This window comes from Eucalyptus grandis, chromosome 11 (genome assembly GCF_016545825.1).
Source record: "Eucalyptus grandis isolate ANBG69807.140 chromosome 11, ASM1654582v1, whole genome shotgun sequence".
Lineage (NCBI taxonomy): Eukaryota > Viridiplantae > Streptophyta > Magnoliopsida > Myrtales > Myrtaceae > Eucalyptus > Eucalyptus grandis.
This window is the reverse complement of record NC_052622.1, coordinates 18,784,604-18,808,111: the sequence shown is the minus strand read 5'-3', so window position 1 is coordinate 18,808,111 and position 23,508 is coordinate 18,784,604. Positions and strand designations below refer to the sequence as shown.

Here is a 23,508-nt window from a genome sequence, read left to right as displayed (position 1 = left end):
ATCCTCGAATATGATAGCGTCCACGACAACGGGAGAAAGTGGCATATAAGGGCTTATTTGTTAATGTTCTTTATTTCTGTTTATGAACAAAATTTCTATTTTTTTGTTCCAGGGAATAAAAAGAACAAAAACGCGTTTGTTTGCGTTTTTGTTCCAAATCTATTTTTTTTTAGAAACACATTTAGAAACAAGAAAGTTAAAAGAAAAACGTGTTTTCTTATTTATGGAACAATTTTTAAGAACAAATTTTTCTCTCCTCTCTTTTTTTTTTTTTTTCTTCTTTTCTTTTTCTTTTTTTCTTTGGTCAGCCGAGCCTCGGCCATGGCTGGCGACCTCGCCGAAGCGTCGCTAGCCCCGGCGAGGCCGAGCCTTGCCGGCACGGGGTAAGGCTGGGAGAGCTTGGGCTCACCGGATTTGGGCGAGCTCGAGCTCGCCCAGCCAAGGCGAGGCCAAGTCTCGCCCACCACGGCGAGCCCGGTGGGCTGGGCTCGCCGTGGTTGAGTGAGGCCGCCGGCCCTCGTCGGCCGATCGTCGGCCATGGCCGGGCCGGCGACCGGCCAAAATAAGAAAAAAAGAAAAAGAAAGAAAAATGTTAAAAATATTAAAAATATTAAAAGAAACGAAAAAGAACACAAATTTACCAAACACGTTTTCATTTTTTATTAGAACAAGTTTATCAAATGCGTTTTTATCCAAAATTGTTTCGGAAAAGAAACACTTTTTTCATTTCTGTTTGGAATAATTTTTAAACATAAATGTTACTAAACGTACCCTAAGTAGCTGCGCCCGCCATTCATTCCTCGAACAGGTCCACGATTTCCCGAGAAAAGAAGCAGGAACAAGAATGTTTCAGATTCTTCTGCTTCTAGGGTCGCTTCTGCTTCATGAAGAAGCCTCGCTAGCAGCTCCCCTGGTGAAGGGTAATTGCCCCCCAACATGTGGTGGCGTCACCATTCCCTTTCCCTTCGGGATTGGTACCGGGTGTTTCCTCGATGAGTGGTACGAGATCTTCTGCGACGAAAGCACCGACGGTGCCGTCCCAATGCTGAAGAAGCCCAACTTGAGGGTGCTCAACATTTCGCTACCCGATTCCCATGGCGGAAAGAACGGCATGATCAGCGTCAGTCTTCCAATAATCTACTGGCCGAATGGGACATGTAGGGGAAATAGAAGCTCTACAGCTGTGAACTTGAACGGGAGCCATTTCATCTTCTCCGAGTCAAGTAACGTCTTGGCCGCCGTCGGTTGCAACATAGTTGTTCTATTGGATGACCAAAAGTCTGCAATCATAGGATGCAAGTCTAGCTACAAAGATGACAAGGTTGTTAGGAAGATGACTTGTTCGGGCAGAGATGGATGCTGCCACACCACGATTACCCCGGATCTTCAGGCTTTCACCATCACTTTCAATCCCAACAAGGATTCGCCAAAGAATCAATGCGAGTATGCCTTCCTGGGAGATAGGTCGAAATTCACACGTTCACCTATAGACTTCAATAATTTGAAGGCGAGCGGGCATTTCCCAGCGGTGCTAGAATGGGGGATAGCTAAATCCTCCCGAGCTGCCTCAGAGATTTATATATATGGCGATTCCTATTCCTGCAGCAATTTCAGCTTCAATTCACCGTATCCCAAGGAGATGCCATTTCTGCAGTGTTCTTGCCGTCGGGGCTTCACCGGTAACCCCTATATTAAATCTGGATGCGAAGGTAAGACCAGTTACATATTATCACACCAATCGTTGGAAACGCAACAACATCGAAATACCGTACTAATAAAGAGAAGGAGCTCTTTGGAGGGCGAAGTAGCTTTACATGCGATCATAAACCCCCAATAAAGAAACGAGGCTCTACTAATTTTGATTGTCATCTTTTGTTCAGATGTGGATGAATGCAAAGGTCCAACCGATCCGTGCTCTGGAAGAAAGTGTGTGAATCGACAAGGTTCCTATGACTGTGTAGATGGAAGCAAGATAATCAAGTCTGTCCTCATAGGTAAGTAGATTTCTTCATTCTGTCATGTTTATGAATAAGGACTATCCATCCTTTGTGCACCCAGATTCGGGAATATCCCGTCCTATCATTTCAAGAGAGGCAACATGGAGTCTATAAGTGATAAATCCCACAATTTAGAAAAAGTTATATAGCCTGATGCATTTTCAGTGGATCGGATGTTTGTTGTTCGTACACAGCTCTTCGGAATTCAAGTTTGCTGTTTGATTTGGGCACATATTTTATGAACGAGGACTATCCATCTTTGGAGCACCCAGACTCGTGAATATTACATCCTGTCATCTAAATAAATTAAACATGGAGTCTAATGATAAAACTCCCAATCTAGAAAATGTTATATAGCATGATGCAATTTCAGTCATTTGATTCTTTATTTTTGAACTCTTCTCCCTTTAACTCAATTTTTAACTTGAATTTGTTTTGACCATTAATTGTCAAGACAAATAATGGTTTGGTCCACGCGAAAAATAAATGGTTCCGTCTGACATTAAAAATAAAAATAAAAATCTCTCTATAGTCTTCTCTTTCGATAAATGTAAGTATATCGGGAGAAAATCAATTGGATATTATTATTGTACAGTTGTCCTATAATGAAAGTATTTACTTCTTTCTTTTTTTTTATTTATAAATACTTCTACTATTTCCTCATAAACTCACCTTTTGTGCCTTGCTTTTTTAGTAGTTTAAGTAAGATGATGTAAAATTTAAATGTACATTTTTAAAGGCTCATGAGATGTGATATTTTTGTTACTATGCCAGGATGCATAGAAAATATCTCCCCACTACTTTATATATATACTTCATAACACTTAAAAATAGACTCTAGGTCTTTCTCTCACACTTAACTCTTTTAAGGATTAATACCCTAAAAAAAATCATAAAATGATACACATATGATGAATTTACCTCAAACTAATTTTTGAATCACGAAAAAACCCTAAATTAATACACCTGTGATAAATATACCACAAATGATTGCAAAAAGTTTCAAACTGATACACACGTGGCAAATTTACCCCAAACTAATTTGTTCAACTATCAAAACCTCAAAGTGGTATATATCTTCCTTAAATTAGATTATTAATAAAACCACAACAATGGTACAACTATGATAAACAAAAAGTAAAATCTCAAATTGATACATTAGTCAAATGTCATCCATTATTGAACTTTGCAATTTGAGATTAAAATTTAACAAAAGCTAAAGAGGGTAAATTTGTCATAAGTGTATCGATTTGGGGTAAATTTATCAAATGTATACAAGTTTGGGGTTTTTGTGGTTAAAAAATTAGTTTTGGATAAATTTGTCACAAATGTACCAATTTCTAATTTTTTAAGTATTAACCATTCTTTTAAAGTCAATTACCTTTTTAAAAAAAAAATTCTTTTAAAGTGTTTGCATGAGATTTTATCATTTCCTTTATATACAAATCAGCCATGACACACGTGTGATATCAATCATAACATCAAAACGAATGTGGATATTTTTCTTTGAAATTTTTCTAGTCATTTAATGATTCTTTTTATATAAAAAACGGGCCATCATTTTTTTCTTTGCAATTGTTTTATGTTTGTAGAATGTCCCATGACAGATTATTTCAACGATTTTTGTTAGCATATTGACACTTTCTTTCAGATGAATCCATGTATTTTAAACGGAACATATAGAATGAAAAACGTAATCATGGGAAGAACATTGCCAATGCTTATATTTGCAATTTTTGATAGGAAAAAAAATTCTGAAGAAAAAAAAAATGTGATAGCTGAACATGGCCTATAAAAGAACTATAAGGCCAAAAATAATTACTAACGGTGGGTAGGTGTCAACATAGGAGAGTACCATTGGTTATTTTTGCTATTTTTGAAAAGAAAATAAAATTATGAAAGATATACGAAGGTTGACATATGCTAAGAGAGAGAGAGAAAAGGCCCAAAATAAACAAAGTGGTTAAGTGTCAAAATATATACTTTGTTGAACATTTTTCCTAAAATTGATTGAATAAAAATATAAATGGAAAACCACGGTCGTAACATAGAATTGAATCGAGTATGATGTACCTAGAAAAATAAATTTGGTCTTTGTGGCCTTCTTCCTTCGATTTTACTTAATATGAGGATTCAAATATGTGCCCAGGGACTTGTGTGAACAAATTGGGTACCTATTTCTGCGACGACCCTAAAAAGACAGCCAAATTCGTTTTTACTGGTAAGTAAATCTTTTAAATTAGAAATTTGAGTCGCTTCATGCTATAGAGTATTGATAGAAATAGAACATCATAGCCTAAATTATGTTCAGAAAAGGTACATAAGTAGGACCTGAGCAGGTCCTTAAACTGCTCAAGAGGGAAACAGAGGGAGAACCTACCTGGGGACAATGACCCCTTACGCCCCTCCTAGGCTGGGATCTTGGCCTGGATAAAGATTCCAGCCCTATTGGCTGACCCGGCTAGGGGTGAGCATGGTCCGGGTTGGTCCGGGGGCCACCTCTAACCCTGGGTGACCAACCCGTACGGTGTGGTCCTCAATTTTTAGCCATGAGGACCGAGCCACTATTAGCGCAGGCCAAGGACTGGACTAACCCGTGGGTTCGGTCCGGGTTCCGGTGGTCAACCGACCGATCTATAATTTTTTCATCTTTTTTTTTTCGTACTCCTAAAAAAGTAAACATACAAAAGTATCTCAATCAGTGTATGAAATCGACAATGTAGCATATAAGAAAAAAAAAGTATCTCAATAATTTTTTTTTTTCGTCTTGTATATACATAACTAGATCTAATGAATTTTTTCATCATGCATATACATAACTAGATCAAACACAAAGCTTCCCAGGTTCTTCTCCAACAGTAGATAAGCCACTAGGACAGAAGGAAAAAACAGGCCTAACTCTACGGTCTATCTAAATGCCCGCATTCCAAAATTGCAAGAGCCATAGTGATTTGAATAGAATATACATTATACAGAAAAGGTATTAGTTTTACAGACAGATTATTCACCGGAGGGGAGAACCCATTTTCGCATTGCAAGATCTACAACGCTCCTCGGACAGTACAACAGTGTCTCGGATGTCGCTGATAAAGCCTCGGCACTAGTCACAGGACATCTTTTCTGCGATAACTATAGCCTTGTCCGGCTGCTCCTGTGCTAAATCTTCCTTTTCAGCTTCTGCAGCTACTTCAAGATTTGCTCCCGAATGTTGTCGATGGTAACGCAGAACCACGACAGATATGAACGCTGTCAAGAGACCAATACCAAACTGTCAAGTTAAGTAGACACTGATGCTCTGAACAAGTTTAGTCGTCAACAACTACTTCACAAAAGTCTACACCGTGTCTTAAATTTCAGAGACTCGTCTTTTAAGTTCACCTGTGAGCAAGCGAGTTTTTATAGTCGTCAGGTTCCAGAAGGCCATGATTGCTGATGCGGCCACGATTTTCTTGTGGGAGCAAGCAACCCACGCTTCAAGAACCCACCATTTGGAGCACTCAACTATACAAACCGAGGTACGCTTAGTCTATAAGCATAAGCAGGTAAAATTTATATACGTTATCAGCAAACGTATGTACCTTTTTGGCTTATCCGAGCTGAATAGCGCAAGTATAGTTTCGGGGCGGTGAAGCTGACAAAGAACCCTGCTCAAAGTAAAAAGAATAAGGCATTAATATTCATTGCAAAACAGGTTCTCACTTTGGTGCAGTACAATTATGAGCTTGCTCTCACTAACCAATTGCGCATAGCCTCCGAAGCGTGATGAGATGGCCATATTCAGCTCCAAGAAGGAGAAACGGAGCTACCTGATCAGGAAAAAAACAAAAAAAGTCGATCAAGGATGAACGACCTAAGCAATCTGCACATAAGGATTGAACATGAATATTGAATACTAGCCCACCACCACGACATACTTTTAGGGTCATGGATGGCTCTCCCGAGAAAGCTCTCGCCTCTTTGAAATTGCGAGATTAGCAGCAGGAAGTATCAATCTAGCCACTCTCAAGATGTCATCTTCTTTTAACTGGATGTCACGCCTCTTCTCAATATTATTCCTGCATCAGCGCTGCACCTTAGCTCACAAATTTATCCAAATGGAGAAACAGAGCAAACACTAGAGTGAGACTATACCTTTGACAGATGGAATTGGAGAAGAAAGATAACCCCAACAAGAGAAGCCCCAGTTGGCAAATTGCAGAGAAAATGCTTATAACATAAGCCATCACGAAGATAATCAGATATCACCCTTCACCAGGTGCTCTTGCAATCAAAAACCCATGTAGACATAAGCCAAACAAACAAAAAATGACTTCATCACACCTGAAGCTGATTCCTTGAGCAAAGCAAGAAGACAAGAAGCAGAGAGACCCTACACCAAACCAGAGTGTCGATTTCGCGACATCTCTCCACAATATTAAATCAGTAATCCCCTGTCCGATTCGGTCCAGATTCTTATTGTCCCTCAGTAAAATCAGTTCCTTCACAAAAAGCAAATCGAACATCCAACTCTGCAAGATTAGGAACATCCACCAACAATGCGGCATTGTGCAACTAAACTATAAATACCATTAGGGTTTCTAATTAGGGATTCTTCTTTTTTCCTTCTTGATTTACTCGGCGATAAGCAAGGCGACCGGCGCAGTGGTGAGCGGCAAGTGCGAGCATCGAGTGGGGCGAGCGTTAAGCGCGAGCGGCAAGAGTTGAGCGAGGCTAGCGGCGGCGGCGGCGTTAAGCAAGGCTAGCGGTGAGTGGCGAGTGGCGACTAATACCTAGCCAAACCGGTCACGTACACGAAGCAAACATGGAAAAAACAAATCAACACAAATCAAGAGCATACATGAGGTTGAAGATCTCAAATGAAGCACAAAGTAGAACTCACTAGCCAAGTTGTGTTCGGAAAGCAAGGCGAGCTGAGCGTTAGGGTTTCTAATTAGGGCTTCTTCTTTTTCCTTCTGATTTCCTCGGCGATAGCGAGGCGACCGACGCGAGTGGCGAGCGCGGCGGCAAGTGCGAGCATCGAGTGGGGGGCGGCGTCAGGCGCGAGCGGCAAGAGTTGAGCGAGGCTAGCGGTGAGTGGCGGCGTTAAGCAAGGCTAGCGGTGAGTGGCGAGTGGCGAGGGTTGAGGTGAGGCCAGCAGCGACAGCAAAGGGCTTGTAGCAAGCGGCGAGCGGCGCGAGTGGTGAGCGGCGCGAGCGGCACGGGCAACCAGAGGCGAGCAAGGATGCTGTTACTTTTGATTTTGGCAAATTTGAAGAACAAAGAAGACAAAATGGAAGAGAACATACCTTGGGGAAGGAAGCCGCGAGGAGATTTACGGCGTAGACTTTCCACCGTTTTGGACGTTGAGTCCGTCACTGTGAAGACTCCATGGTCTTCACGGTGAAGAACACTCTGGATTGTGGACTCTGGAGAACATTCTTTGGAGTTTGGACTCTGGAGGACGCCGTGAAGACTGAAGACCTTGACGGCGTAAATCACGCCTTTTGGATTGCGTTTGTCCAAGATAGTGAGCTGAGGAGTCAACTTTAACCTAATTTTACTTAGGTTTGACCGTTTTAATATATAAAAGAATTATTCCTTACCAAAAAAAATATAAAAAAATATAAATAATATAATATAAATAATAAACGGGGTTGGTCCGGGTTGGACCAACCCAAAACTCTTAGGACCGAGGACCAACCCGCACAGTGTTGGTCCTGAAATTTCAGGACCAAGGACCGACCCAGTCCCCTTGGAAACCGGACCAGGACCGGCAGGGTTGGGCCGGTCCAGGGTTGGTCCAGGGTCGACCCTGAACCGCTGCTCACCCCCTAGACCCGGCCACTCCTTTACAGGAGAGGACAGCCATGTCTGATCCTCATGACGCCTTCCTCCAGGGAAACTTGGGGCGTGGAGTATTGATAGAAATAGAACAGCATAGCCTAAATTATGTTCAGAAAAGGTACATAAGTAAGTTTTACCTACATAAGTAAGTTTTACCTTACCATTCATTCTAACGTGACTGTCCATTCACTCTTTTTTTTTTTAATGTATCCCTCTATTCTTCTACATGTCATGATTTGATCGAAGTTTTGAATTCAATTTTCAAGCTATGCATAATCTAAGTTTTTCACATATATAGTTGGTAGCTTCCTATGATGGGAAGAAATTTCTACTTGGCCAATGGAAAGAATATCCATAACTTAATGAGATCTATTGTTCTCCTGCTTCCAAATTACTCTGTTCCTTCGTGGATAATTTAGCACATCAGTAAACATTCTTAAGAGCAGGTGCTTTTTATGACTCTGTCCTCTGCCAAATTTCCGGACTGCAGGCCTTGGAGCGGGCGTTGGAGGATTAGCGCAAGTGTTGCTTCTCTCGGTGGTTATACGGAGTCATCAAGAAAGAAAGGAAATTAAGCGAAAAAGAAGTACTTTAAAACGCAGTGGGGCACCTTATTGCAAAAACATCTATCTTCATCACCTAAAGGTAACGTTGTGAAAAGCAAATTATTCAGTTTCAAGGATTTAGAGAAGGCCACTGACCGTTTCAACGAGAATAGGATACTCGGCCAAGGTGGACAAGGAGTTGTTTACAAGGGAATGCTGACCGATGGAAAAATAGTTGCAGTTAAGAAATCAAAACTGATAGACAAGGAAAAGGTTGAAGAGTTCATCAATGAGGTCATCATTCTCTCACAAGTTGATCATAGGAATGTGGTCAAGCTAATGGGCTGTTGCGTGGAAACAGATATCCCACTTTTAGTATACGAGTTCATACCAAATGGGACTCTGTACAAGTATCTACATGACTTGAATGAAGATCTTCTCATGTCATGGGACACACGCCTACGAATTGCAACTGAAATTGCCGGAGCCTTATTTTACTTGCATTCAGCAACTTCTATACCCGTCTATCATCGTGACATCAAGTCCACCAACATCCTTTTGGACGAGAAATATCATGCTAAAGTCGCAGATTTCGGGTACATCAGTTCGTATCCCTCGACCAAACTCATGTAACCACATTGGTGCGAGGGACTTTGAATACTTGGATCCGGAGTACTTCAAAACAAGTCATTTTACAGACAAAAGTGATGTGTACAGCTTTGGAGTGGTCCTCACTGAACTCTTAACAGGGCAAATGCCAATCTCTTGGCTTAGGGAAGAAGAAGAAAAGGGCCTCGCAGCCTATTTTGTAATTTCAATGGAGCGAAAATGTTTGTTCGATATTATCGACGCTCGTATTATGGAGGAAGGCAAGAAAAAAGAGATTGCAGCCGTTGCTAACCTCACAAGAAGGTGCTTGAGCTTGATTGGGAGGAACCGGCCTACAATGAAAGAAGTGGTAATGGAGTTGGAGGGAATCAAGAAGCTCCGAAGCTCTTCGAGCTTCCAACAAAATCAAGAAAAGATGGAGGCCGCTGAATCTCGTGTTTCTTGTTTCACATCTAGCAAATCTTTCGCGGACACAGATGCAACTACATTTTCAGATGTGCAGCCATTTGCACATTGTGAATCATGGTGAAGATAATAATTTCTACCATCATTTCCACAACAATTTCTAGCTATACATGTAGAGGCGAATGACTTGATTATACAAGTTGCATCAAAATTGATCTTTACCCATCCCTCTTAACCTTAACAAGTAAGGGGGAACTTTCCCATTGATTGGTCAATTGTAGACCGTTTGTTTCAGCTATTTCCTTGTTGGTAATGTTGTAAGAAAAGGGTATTTGAATAGTTCCCTTTTCAAATTTTTTCTAGTTCCGTATAGGTGTTTAAGTTAAGTACTATCGAGACCTCTTTGAAGCCCTCCTGCAGGCATGGAGGTTAATGGCTAGCACCAAGTCTAGGCTTAGTCTAAGCTCTCCCAAACCCACTAATTTGAACCTACAAGTCATTTACATTAAGAATTTACAATTAGTTGGTTTTTGATGGGTAAATTGGAAACTCAAATAAAATATTGAGAGAAATATTTTACCCTTATACAACTAAAAATTAGGATCGAGGATTTAATTGCACCATTTAATCAATCAATATCCTTTCGATACCAAGTCTTGTTTAAACATCAAGCAAAGCATTTGTTCAGCATTTATACTAATCACGAGTCCTAGAATTCCATTCTAACCAAGCTAAAGAAATAGCAATCCATGCATTATAAAGGTGCAACTAGAATAAATAAAATGTGCAAATAGCAATCTAACATTTGCTTTTAAGAATTTAAACACAATTTCTTTTTGTTTTCTTTTAAGGATTTTCAAATACTTCAAGGAAAAACCATCCACAGACTATTTTAAAGCTTTTTCTGATTTTTTTTTGGAAGAAATTTTATTGAATTTTCTTTTTATTGTTAATGTTTTTAACATTAAAATAGTAATATTATATTATATAAAAAGACCCGGGTCGGAACCGACCCTGTCGCCCAACGCTCGGCCGGACTCGGCCTGTACATCAGGCCCAGTCTGGTCCCTCCCAAAGGAGGCCCATCCGAGGAGGAATAATAAAGAAGGCCAACCCAAAGGAAAGAAACCCCCAAACTAGCCCAACTCTTTTCTGCTTCTTAATCCCACTACAGGTAAGCTCTCTTTAAGCCCAAAAGAACCCAAGTTTTTTTTTCTAAATCAAACCAAGATCCAAATCTTATTGAGCCCAACAGACCCAGACTAGCCAATTCCCACGTCTTCTCCGCTCACTGCTTCACAGAAGCATTTCCTTGGCCGGACGCGCGCTTCGTTCTTTCCCAAGGACCATGAACAATGACCGACACAAACAGCCAAAAGGACTCAAGTGTTAATAAGAGTGGTTCGAGCACAATACAAGCCACGTTGAGCCACTACGCGGCTGTCATATGTGGCCACAACCACCACCGCCCCCTGTCTTCGCCGACCTAGAACCGGCCACCCGTGGAAACATATTGCATGTCGAAAGAAACCACGACACAAGGGCATTCAAAACAAAGGGTAGCAGTGGGAATCTACCGGAACGCATTTGACCAATCACGAACACTAAAAACGGACGGAGGACTTAAGAATAAACGCGTACATTCAGTCAGACATTTCATCAAACATGTGGAGGGCGTCAGCTAAGAGGACGCTTCGAACTTGTCCGAGACAGACCAAAATCAGCAAGTAATGAATGAGCGAGGTTGACAACTCATTTATGCTCAGTATGAACAAAAACACAGCAAGTTTCGGGCACAATGAAGACCAAGAACGGGCGTCTAATTTAGGCAATTTATCGAACATTTAGTATACGCCAACTGATGGGTAAGAATCAGGGACATCTGAACCAGAGCTCGTGCCGTGATTCGCAGCCAACGACACCCAAGACCCTGCGACCTTAGTACACACGCTGTTCGAGATCATTTTTCCCTGAAAATAATGCATTCACACTGTTAATTGATTACATACATGCTTTTCAGCCTTCCTTTTCTATTTTTCTGTTCGAGATTATAAAAAGTGATTTCAAATTTCAAACAAAATCGATCATATCGATAATAATTCCCTGGAAATAAAGGGGAACGTGACAGTCTTTTCGTATCATATTTTAGCCATGGAATTAACAATTTGTGAGAAAATGTGACCTACTAGTCTCGCTACTTTTACCCAAGGAAGTACGTTTCACTACTAATGTACTTTATTCTATATTTGTCATCAGATATTGATGAATGCGAAAGTTCAAATAGGAGCCCCGGGACTTGTGTGGACAAACCGGGCTCCTATGACTGCATCGATGGTAGAAAAAAAGATAAATTCATTCTTATCAGTAAGTAGATCTTTAACCCACAACTTCATGCTGTTAGCGTTGGTGGAAAGAGTGCAATGTAGCATGAATTACATTCACAAAAGGTCCAAAATAAGTATTACCTTACTCTTCATTTTAACATGATTGCGCATTCACCTTGTGATGATTATAGATAAGTTCCAATTAATAGTATCTATTAAAACAACCTCAAAACTGTCTTTAACACTAATACTTCAATAGATAAGAAAATGCTTGAGCTTCTCTAATGCTGCCGCTTCATATTTATCTAAAGATATCCAAGATTCCTATTTATTCTGGTATATTTGAATTGCAATTATTGCAATGATAGTAAAGATGAATGCTGCTATGAACTATTTCACTTTCATCAGTGGTTTCCTAAATTCCTTGCTAGGGAGATCAATTGTACGGTGCAGATATATTAATAAAAATTTTGAGAGATGGAACTTAAACAGAAGGCAATTATTTTTTCATGGTTGTTGAGAAAATCCATGAAAGGAGATTTAGGTTAATCACTCCTATATGTTTTCCTTTTAATTAGATTCACTTTGATGATGAGTGCCTTTCATAGATTTGTTGACAAGCAAGTACAATTTTCTCACTTATGCACCTTAAACTTTTACAATGCAGGGCTGGGCTGGGGCAAGCCTTGGGCCACTACTTTTATGTCTTTTCTTATGGAGGTTGTACAGATACATCAAGAAGAGAAAATAAGTATTTCAAACGCAATGGTGGCTTTTTGTTGAAAAGTGAGCTATCTTTCCAAGAAGGCAACGTTGAGAAAAGCAAATTGTTCAATTCCGAGGATTTAGAGAAGGCCACTAACAATTTCAACTACAATAGATTCTCGATCAAAGGGGGACAAAGTATTGTTTACAAAGGAATGTCAACTGATGGAAAAATAGTTGCTATTAAAAAATCAAAATTTTTAGATGAAGGAAAAGTCGAACAGTCCATAAATGAAGTTCCTAATTCTCTCACAAATTAAATATAGAAATGTGGTCAAGTTATTGCGGTGTTACTCGGAGATGGAAGTCCCACTTTTAGTATATGAGTTCACACCAAATAGAACTCTATACCAATATATGATGACCCAAATGTCGAGTTTCTCGTATTGTGGGACACGCGCCTACGAATTACTAAAATTACTGGAGCCTTATTCTATTTACATTCAGTAGCCTCTATTATGATATATCATCGAGGCATCAAGTCCACCAATATCCTCTTGGATAAGAAATATCAAGAAAAAGTGGCAGATTTCGGCACTTCTAAGTCCGTTTCCCTCGATCAAACCCATGTGACTACATTGGTGTAGGGGACTTTTGACTACCTAGATTCAAAGTATTTCCAATCAAGTCAATTTATAGACAAAAGCGATGTCTACAGCTTTGGAGTTGTCCTTGTTGAACTCTTAACAAGACAAAAGCCAATCTCGTCGTTGAGGGAACAAGAAGTAAGAAGCCTCACAACCTATTTCATAATTTTGATGAAGGAGAATTGCTTGTTCAACATTGTTGATGCTCAAGTTTGGAAAGAAGGTAAGAAGGAAGAGATTGAATCAGATGCTAACCTTGTGAAAGGAAACTTGAACTTGAATGGAAAGAACCCACCTACAATGAAAGAAGTGGCAATGGAGTTGGAGGATAAGGAAGCTCAATATCCTTCGAGTACTCAGCAAGATCAAGAGGATCGTGAGTCAACTAAATCTTACGTCGCCGCTTTTAAATCTAGCAAGTCAAACATCGACGCAGATGTCACTACATTGTTGGAAGTGCAGCCACTTTTTCCCAGTGCAACGTGGTGAAGATCAGTCCTGCCTCTCATTCTTATGAGTCATGTTGTTGTGTTTGTCATGAAAATCGGTCTTTGAAGCAAAAGAAAGAGAGAAGGGAGAAAACTTGTTAGTTTACTAATAGGAGGATTTTGGTTAGTTATTTATTGCTTATTGGTAACGAACTTTTTCTCGATGTTGGGGATCAATAAACTGTGAAATCATACCAATCATTGAATTGGCTAGGCATTATCCTAGCGTGTATGTGCCAACTTTGCAATCATCTAGCTTGAGCAAGATGCTGTGATTTTAGTTCGTCTTGAGATCCTTGAATACTTGCTGTCAATTCGATTGTTGTAGAACTTACACTAGTCACACGGTGCACCAACCTTTGTGGTTCAATTAAATTGTTACTTGCTCGGGGAGAAAAAACAAGAAAGGCGTTTCCCTTCCGGAAAAGAAAGCGATCTTGCATATGCCTTACCCGACTCTTCCCTCTTCCCTGAAGATCACACTAAATTGTCGATAGCATGGAGGGATTGTTGCCGACTACTTATGCTCCTGCTACTTAGATCAAGATATCATTCAATCCTCACTACTTAATGTATCAAAACTCACCACCCGAACTACCTGTATCAACATCAAAGAACCCCAATAGTTACACTATTATCTATCCCCCTCCTTGCGAACATTACTTGCCAATTCTCAATAAGAAACAAAAACAGTGAAAATCATTTGTATATGAATTGAGCACAAAAAATTGAATTAGTTTTATGTCTTCAACATTGAATTATAAATTGAGCAAAAAATCATGAAATTTAACTATGGATTTTTTCGTAGTTCGAACTTTCTTCACCACTGCTTTTCAACAAGATGGAATCTCCTTAGATATGCTCCTTGAGTTGTATACTTCTTATGTTTTCGTCTCGAACTTCACACATACCAATTTCTTTGAGTAAGAAATTTTCTATACGGATGATTGTATTTTCACATGTGCATTAAATATGTTCACTGAAAAATATCAACAATTATGATTTTTTCAATATTTTGTCCACTTCTCTATTCAATTGATTACAGATTCTATGTTTATTTAATAATCACCTCCAAAACTACAAGTGAGAAAGTGAGATCATGGCCAACATTGTCTTCTCTTTTTTCAATATATATATATATTAAATTTGGCAATTGTTTTCTGTGTGAATCCTTTATTTTCCATAAGTTTGGAACACTTTTTATAATGGAAAGTTTCATAAATGGTCGCATTGTTCGTAGTATGCTTCTCTGAAACCCAAATCTTCTCCCCAAAATAGTTGACTATCCACTTAATTGGGCCTCTCTTGCAGCTAGAGCCCCCTCAAGCCCACATCCATTCGCCTGGACTAGAAACGCCGGAGAAAAGGAATTGGCAAAGTGTTCCCTTAAAGGCATAATCGGGAATATAAATCTCAAATTGAAATACGAATTGTCGATTAGAATCTAATGATAAAAAATTGTATTGTTTCGCTGGATAAAAATCCCGGAAATAGCGCTGATGTGCTGCGCGTTCTACTAGACCTAAATGGCACGCTACTCCATTCCTTGTACTCGTCCCACTATTGTGGTCTGATGGTTTTATGTGATGGGCTTAAGGCCCGTCTGCCCATGATGGGCCTAAAAGCCCGGCCCAAAAGATTAGGGCCCATGGATGAAGGGGTACGATTCTTTGTTTTTTGGAGGGACATATATAAGGGAGGAGAGAGAAGGAGAACGCACCTTTTGACATTATGAACGTTCCTTCCTCCCTCTCTCCCTCCAAAAAGAACGGTAAGCAAAAGAGGCGACGCCGTCTTCCCTTCAAGGCCAATTGACGTCATCGGATCGAACAAGATCGGTTTCTCTTCCTCAGTCTTTAGCATTAGTGTTTAATCTATGGCTAACAAGGTACGCTCGAATTCGTGATATGCTTTAGGATCGGTGATACGTGATTTTCCCGGGCTTCGTCTTCCGCATTCATTTTAAGGGTTCGATTTAGTGTCGAATCCAATTTTAGGGAATCAGTTAATCCCAACATTGGTATCAGAGCTCTAGTTCATGTTTTCCCGACTCCTTTGATGTTTTATGATTGAATTTTCGCGAAAATATTCGGCCGACACGGATCGGGGGGCAAAATCCCGACACCCGAGCACTGTTCATCCATTTTTTCGAGTTTCTGTAAGTCGAAATCGATTTCTGAAGACATTGGGTGAAAGGGCTCGTCGAGACGAGTCCGTCGACATGTCGACTGCCACCGGGCGACGCCGCATGCGCCCCACGCGCACGGCCGGAAGCCCGCTGCGCGTGGGTGCCACGCGCGCCGGCCGCTGCACGTGGGCGCCACCGCTGCGTGTTGGCTCGGCATCGGTCGGCGCCACGCGCATGTGCGCGCCGGCGCGTGCGGCCGGCGCCGCCGGCCGGCGAGCCCGTGCGTGTGCGCGTCACCGTGATGTCACGGTAACCACCAGGATGATGTCATCGATGACGTCATCGCTGATGACCATTGGATGGCCGGCAACTCGACCCGACGGCAACCTGACCCGACCCGACCCGCATGGAGCTTGGCGCGTGCCACGCACGTGTCGGCTGACGTCTGTGTGACGTCAGCCCACGCATGCGCACGGCACGTGCTGGTCGGTTCGTTCGACCCGGCCCAACCGGTCCGACCAGCAAGCCTGACAACCGGCGACCGTTGACCGTTGACCGACGTTGACCCGTTGACCGTTGACCGTTGACCGACGACCGTTGACCGTTGACCCGAAAAAAGAAAAAGAAAAAGGAATTTGTTTCTTTTTCAATTATGTCTGTGTGGGTTAGAGGTAATCCATTTTTTATTTTGCATTTGTTGCATGAATCATGAAAAATTATATATTTTCCATTTTGTTTATTGTGGATTATAAGTGATCCATTTTTAGTTCTGCATTTGTTGCAGGAACTATGATGTGTTATGCACGGATACCTACAATCTCGAGAACGGACAAAGAAAAAGCAAGACTTAAAAGGTTGATGATAGAGTTAGCTGATTATCGATGGCATGACGGTGATTTAGTATCACACATGGTCAGGGTCAATCAGATGATACAGGAAATCATCTGGAATGATTATCTTATGCCGGATTTTGAAAATGTGCCGGCTTTAATAAACACTCTTCCACCTGAATGTCAAGCAGTGTTAGATCGCCTATGAGAGGTCAACGTGGTCCCGGGTTATAGAAGGCTAATGGTAGCTTTTGTAAGAGAGTACTATAGGATTGAGTTAACCAAAACTTCAACCCTTAGATTGAGCGCCACATGGCGCAAAGTCAATGCGCCTTGGAGGCGACATGAAAGCTCTCCAAAAGATTTTCCATGGTTGGCAAATGTGCCTTCAAATTTCTCAGATATTGACTGACAGATTAGAATGGACTTTCCCTATTTATTTCTTAGATTAGTTTGAGATGTTTTTTAGTGTTGAATATCTCTTTCTATGTTGATATTTCTTCTTTGAATATATTACTTAGTGTAATGGATTGTTGTATTATGTGAAAGCATTATTATTCTATTGGAAGTTAGATATTATTTGATTTTTATTATTGTTGACTGCTGTGGGTAGTTCATAGAAGTTTTTGTAACTTCATATAATTTATTTTGCATAAGACATTTATATTAATAATAGTTTTAAGTTAGGATTTTTGGAGGATGATTGAAAACATAGTGACCTTTTGATTCTGAAACCTTACTTGAAATTATTCATTGATATGATGGGTCTGTGCAAAGTGGATGCATAAATGATAGGCATTAATTATTCGTGCATATATGTCGGATGTGTTTAGATCGATGGTTTCAGTAACTAAGAACGTAATTGCTGATATGAATGGCAACAATTGTGAAATATTGAATATGAAGATTCAATATGTGCTGGAAAAAGCAAGAAGCACATGTTATGGAAGAAGCTCTTGACCATGTTATGGAATATCTTGAGGATGCTGGTTCTAGCTCAGAAAGGGCGAACTCACCTTGTTCAATAGCTGGTAGAGGACCGCTTAACGGCATGTGAGCCGAAAATAGATATTTGCAATGCTGGTTCTAGCTCGAAAGGGCTTTGAGCTCTAAGCGCAAGCGTATTGATTCGTTCAATATGTGGGAATGCAAAGGATCAAGTCCTTATTGCAAGAGATCAAGAGTTAACCAACACAAGAGAGGAAAACGTCCTCAAGTGAAGAAAATGTCAAGGGTGAGGTGTTACAATTGTGACAAGAAATGTCATTATGCTCGCTATTTGTCGTGAGCCAAAGAAGGTAAACACCTCTTGTACATTTGAGAACTTTGCTTATGTGTCAAGTTCTGTATTATTGGCTAAATCCAATCCTTTGTGGACTGTAGATTCAGGAGTAACAGACCATGTAGCGAAGGATAGAGGATCCTTCGTGGAATTCTGACGTGTACCAATTGGAACTAAGTGGATCTATGTAGGAAATAACTCCAGAGATGAAGTTAAAGGGATTGACACCTGCCAATTGAACATGCGTGGTGGACGCACCTTGTTCCTACATGATGTTCTATATGCTCCGGAGATTCGTCGAAATTTAAGTGTCTGTTTTTGGTGTTGGTTAAGCTTTTTAATATGAACTTCCATAATAGAGGTGTAGATTTGTATTTGGATACAAACTACTATACTTGTAATTATTTTCTGGATGGTTTCATTGTATTAGATATTGACTATGTTAATGCAAATGTTTGTTATTCCTTGTTTCACGTCTTCTTAATTCATTTGATAATGATGTCAATGTGTGGCATGCTAGACTTGGTCATATTGGCCAATAATGTATGAATAGACTGGCCAAAGAGGGCTTGTTGGGCAACATTGAAAAAGTCGATTTGCCCATATATGAGCATTGCCTAGTAGGGAAAACGACAATGAAACCATTTGGAAAAGATAAAGAGCTGAATTTCCTCTGCATTTAATCCATTCTGATGACGTCGTGGTTCAATGAATGTGAGAGGAAGGCATGGGGCTATTTATTTCATCACTTTTATAGATGATTATACTCGATTCGGATATGTCTATTTGATTTCTTAAAAATCTGAAGCATTAAGTTGTTTCAAAAGGTTTATGAACTTGGAAGAAAATCAATTAGACAAGAAAATAAAAGCATTGAGATCCGATCGATGTCGAGAATATTTATATGATGAGTTCAGAAAATTATGTGGTGAAAAAGGAATAGAAAGACAGTTGTCTATTCCAAATACTCCTCAACAAAATGGTGTTGCAGAGAGAAGAAACAGAACCCTACTGGAAATGGTTAGGTCCATGATGGCGCATGCTAACTTACATATCACTTTTTGGAGTGATGCGTTGTTAAATGCTGCCTATATACTTAACCGGGTGCCTTCCAAATTAGTTACTTCCACTCCATATGAGTTATGGACAGGTAGAAAACCGGACTTAAGTTTTCTTAAGCCATGGGGTTGTGCTGCCTATACTCATGAGTCCTCTCACAAGTTTGGGAAATTGGGTCCTAAAAGAAAGTAGAGTATTTTAATGAGATACTCCGAACACTCGAAATGGTATGTGTTCATAGGTGAGCAGGAAAGTGGGAGTATAACTGAATTTTAATCACGAGATGTCACATTCTTAGAGGATGAATTTCTTAAGAAGGGCGAAATAGGGGAAGATTACTCCTTATTTGAAACATTGGATCAAGAAAAAGATATTAGTGGAGTTCGTACAAGTGGGAGTAACATGAGAAGTGATGAATTTAATTCAACTCATTCTCAATTACAACCATATGATGAGATGACATTATCATTATCTAATCCAGTGGGAGCTTGATGGGAAATGATGTACAAAGTGTACTATCTCCCATACGGCGAACAAGTCGCCACTTTTATAATTGCTCCACAAGATGAGGATGAGCCAAGAAATATTAATGAGACTCTGAATTGCCCTAGTAAGGAAAAATGGATTTATGCAATGAAAGAGGAGATGGAGTCAATGAAGTCAAACCAAGTTTGGAACTAGTTAATATTCCAATAGGACGCAAAGCTATTGGGAACAAGTGGGTTCTCAAAATAAAGCGTAAAGCTGATGGCTTGATATAAAGGCATAAGGCTCGCCTTGTGGCGAATGGGTATAATCAACAGGAATGAATTGATTATGAAGAAATATTTTCTCATGTAGTGAGATTTACCTTGATTAGCATAATTCTAGCAATAGTGGTTAGTATGAATCTTGAGTTACATCAAATGGATGTAAAGACTGCTTTCCTCAATGGAGAATTAGAGGAAGGAACATATATGGAACAACATGCTGGTTTCATAGTGAAAGGCCAAGAAGAAAAGGTATGTCGACTTTTGAGGTCGATATATGGCCTTAAGCAGTCGTCAAGACAATGGTATATACGATTTCATAATGCCATAATGGCATATGATTTTACAATGATAGATGAGGATCATTGTATATATATATCAAAAGATCCAAGGATCAATTTGTGATCATATCATTATATGTTGATGATATACTAATTGCGGAAAGCAATATGGAGCTTGTCAATCTTGTCAAAAAGTTGGTTGTCTTCCAACTTTGAGATGAATGATATGGGATTGTAAACCCATAGACACTCCTATTGCAAAAGGTGAAGGATTGAGCCATAGACGTGTCCAAGGACTCCACAAGAGAAGGAACAAATGAAACATGTTCCTTATGCTAGTGCTGTTGGGAGCTTGATGTACGCTATGATGTGTACAAGACCTGACATATGTTTGCAGTTGGAATGGTGAGTAGATACCAATCCAACCCAGGTCAAGCACGTTGGAAAGCCGTTAAATGAATACTAAGGTATCTAAAGGGGACTGCTGATTATACGTTGAGTTATTATGGAAAGGATCTGCAACTCAAAGGCTATTATGATGCTGATTGGAGAGGAGATTTAGATTAAAGAAAATCTACCTCTGGATTTGTTTTCTTACCGAATAATGGCACCATATGTTGGAGCAGTAAGAAACAAAGTGTATAGCCTTGTCCATGATGGAAACTGAGTTCGTGGCATTATCAGCAGCAATATAAGAAGATGTTTGGCTTAAGAGATTATTGGATCATTTAGGTGTTATTAGAAGTGCTGCAGATTCATTGTTGGTTAACTGTGATAGCCAAGCAGCAAAAGCGTACACCAAAGATCCAAAAATATCATGGCAAGACCAAACACATAGATACAAAGTATAATTTTGTCAAAGATATGGTTGCACGAAATGATGCGAACTTATAGTACATATCTACGCATAGAATGGTAGCAGATCCCATGACAAAGCCAATACCTAGAGATGTGTTTTGTGGCCATATGAAATCTCTAGGATTGCGTAGAGTCTGATGTACTGGATTGTAATTTCCCTGAAGTGTTTACATTTGCAGAATTTGTGTTTTTCATCATTAATGCCTATGACTCTTTGTTTGATCTTTATGCATCTTAATGCTTAGTGTATTATTTTAAGTTGAGAAAATATGTCGGACAGATATAAGATTAGCCCACTCACACGGGTAATCACCTCTATTTATTGTGTGATAAATAGAGATGAGACTATTTTTAAGCTTATTATCTAGGTGATAATTGAGAGCTCAAGCTTAAAATACGTATGTCGCCTTAACTGAGTGTTAAGATGAGGACATAATACTTACTATGTCCGAAAGTAAAATACCCAACATATTTTACTTTATATGTCTATGATGCCAGATGTGAGTTTTGATGAGAATTAGATACGTGAACTCAAGTTTAGACATTGAGTATTTTGTGAATGTTAAGATGATGACATAATACTTACTATGTGTAAAAACCCACATATTTTACTTTATATGTCTATGATACAGATGTGAGTTTTGATGAATTTTGTGAATGAGTAGATACGTGAACTCAAGTTTCATTGGTATGAACTATCATCTGTACGGTATTGAAGGTGTAGACATACGCTCCATGGGAAATGAGTTATTACCGTAATACGTATTTCATACTATGTATGCATGAGATGACCAATAAGAGTGGCAAAAGTTTGATCTCAATTTTTATGTCGTGTGAGACTCTTGAGAAAAAGAGTTCCTCAAATTTTTTTTTAGTCCCCTCATGACTCTTACTTATTCTCAAGATTTCTATTTAGTGTTTGCTATCTTAGGATGTTGCCAATGGTCATGAGTTGATTCGATCTAATGGGACATTTCTAGAAAAGCAAGCTGAACTGAAATTGAGAGTTTGAAGGAAAGAGGAAGATCGAATTTGGAGAATCACATTGTAGTTTTGTATTCACTGGTTAACCAATTATGACTGTCTTTGGGATAATCATAATTGTGAATACAATATATATATATCATTGTTTAAAAGAGATCAAGAGAGATATAAATGTGATCGATTGATCTAGGGTACTGCATACTAACTCTACTCAAGTGTGATGCCCATTATGAGCTGCTATATATTCCTAACAGATGTATAGCAACAAGCTCTCAAAGTATGCTGATCGCATGGATTATTCACCGGTATGAATGTTGAAGAGAGGTAAAGAGAATTATGTTCAGCCCACCATGTGCGAGTGGGAGATGATGGTTTTAGGTGATGGGCCTAAGTTGGCCCGTCCACCCATGATGGGCCTAAAAGCCCGGCCCACAAGATTAGGGCCCATGGATGAAGGGGTACGATTCTTTGTTTTTTGGAGGGACGTATATAAGGGAGGAAAGAGAGGGAGAACGTACCTTTTGACATTACGTACGTTCCTTCCTCCCTCTCTCCCTCCAAAAAGAATAGTAAGCAAAAAAGGCGACGTTGTCTTCCCTTAAAAGCCAATCGACGTCATCGGATCGAATATGATCGGTTTCTCTTCCTCAATCTTCAGCATTGGTGTTTAATCTGTGGCTAACAAGGTACGCTCGAATCCGTGGTGTGCTTTACGATCGGTGATACGTGATTTTCCCGGGCTTGTCTTCCGCATTCGTTTTAGGGGTTCGATTTAGTGTCGAATCCGGTTTTTGGGAATCTGTTAATCCCAACAATTATCACAAAAATGAAAGGGTCGAGCAGCCAAGCATCCACTACAAGAAATTACATGTGAGTTACGGTTACTCAGCACCATCTGAGACCCTAGATATAGCCCATCGGACGCATCAGGAGTCCATAATGTTGTCCACGGGAGGTAGCAGTGCCTATGAGCACAAGTTCGTCAGCGCCTTGATGATGGCGCAGTGATAACTTTTGATGCCGTGGAATATAGGTTGACACAAGACCAATGACGTAGCCAAGTTTAATGATGGCCTGCCAACTAGAAGCTTGTGGGCCAAGGAAAGTCATCTTCTGCATAACAGCTAGAAAAGGATCGATGGTCTCTCTATTCTATCATCATCGGAGACTTTAAGTCAATGGCCCGTCCTGATAAATGTTCACAGGTGATAACGTTATTGAAGACCACAAGGGCCGCTATCAACAAGTCATCCATTGGATCCCACCATGCCGGTCTTCCCTCATTTGTTTACGTGCAAATTGGTTCCGCATTGATGGGACTTGACATGCTCAAGCCTTACATTTCTATGATCAATGAAATCTTATCGTGTGGACCGACATGTAGCAACATTTTCAGATTTGCGGCCATTCACATCGGGAACCACAATCAAGGTGGTCCTTTCTAGCATCCTCGCCCCACAAGAATCTCTAGCTACACATGAACAGGCCTGTGATTATTTCCAAACGCATCAATTCACTGACAAAAAGATATATGTGTTAGGCTAGTTTGTACTCCCTATTGACAAAATAGCATGGAAATCATGCTCTTTCTATTGTAATTGAGAGATGTAACATAAATGTGTAATATGCTAATTATAACAGATTCTATGGATATCGCCCTAATTTAGAGTAAACCCGCATAAATCTTGTGTCTTGAATTTTCTTTCTCGCTTTACTCTTTTTCTTTTTTCTTTTGTTTGAGTCCCGAATCCTAATAATGTGTACAATTTTGCATGGATCCTTGTTGAACTCTTT

General features: G+C 39.9%; 3 protein-coding genes and 1 pseudogene across 5 annotated transcripts in view; 3 read left to right on the top strand and 1 right to left on the bottom strand.

Annotated features, from left to right (window-relative positions):
* Nucleotides 1-786: 786 nt before the first annotated feature.
* LOC104427367 (wall-associated receptor kinase-like 5) lies at nucleotides 787-2,017 on the top strand. Its single transcript, XM_039305644.1, has 2 exons — nucleotides 787-1,709; nucleotides 1,881-2,017. The coding sequence occupies exons 1-2, from the start codon at nucleotides 845-847 to the stop codon at nucleotides 2,000-2,002; spliced, it is 987 nt and encodes a 328-aa protein (XP_039161578.1). The 5' UTR covers nucleotides 787-844; the 3' UTR covers nucleotides 2,003-2,017.
* Nucleotides 2,018-5,034: 3,017 nt separating this feature from the next.
* LOC120290009 (reticulon-like protein B18) lies at nucleotides 5,035-6,637 on the bottom strand. 3 transcript variants are annotated; one of them, XM_039305646.1, is made up of 8 exons: nucleotides 6,612-6,637; nucleotides 6,318-6,505; nucleotides 6,129-6,203; nucleotides 5,912-6,052; nucleotides 5,734-5,803; nucleotides 5,576-5,641; nucleotides 5,376-5,498; nucleotides 5,035-5,243 (listed from the first exon to the last, which is right to left on the bottom strand). In XM_039305646.1, exons 4-8 carry the CDS (start codon nucleotides 5,921-5,923, stop codon nucleotides 5,098-5,100), a joined length of 417 nt encoding a protein of 138 aa, XP_039161580.1. In that variant the 5' UTR covers nucleotides 5,924-6,052; nucleotides 6,129-6,203; nucleotides 6,318-6,505; nucleotides 6,612-6,637; the 3' UTR covers nucleotides 5,035-5,097. The 3 variants fall into 3 exon arrangements, with proteins under 3 accessions (XP_039161580.1, XP_039161579.1, XP_039161581.1); XM_039305645.1 differs by lacking the exon at nucleotides 6,612-6,637 and having other exon boundaries at nucleotides 6,318-6,574; XM_039305647.1 differs by lacking the exon at nucleotides 6,612-6,637 and having other exon boundaries at nucleotides 6,129-6,574.
* Nucleotides 6,638-7,364: 727 nt separating this feature from the next.
* On the top strand, nucleotides 7,365-9,711 carry LOC120289794 (annotated as a pseudogene).
* A 3,515-nt stretch (nucleotides 9,712-13,226) lies between these two features.
* Nucleotides 13,227-23,508, top strand: part of LOC104425239 (wall-associated receptor kinase-like 9) — an 11,686-nt gene continuing 1,404 nt past the window's right edge. The window contains exon 1 of the mRNA XM_039305146.1: nucleotides 13,227-13,431. Coding sequence (XP_039161080.1) covers nucleotides 13,227-13,431 — 205 coding nt within the window. The remainder of the gene's footprint in view (nucleotides 13,432-23,508) is intronic.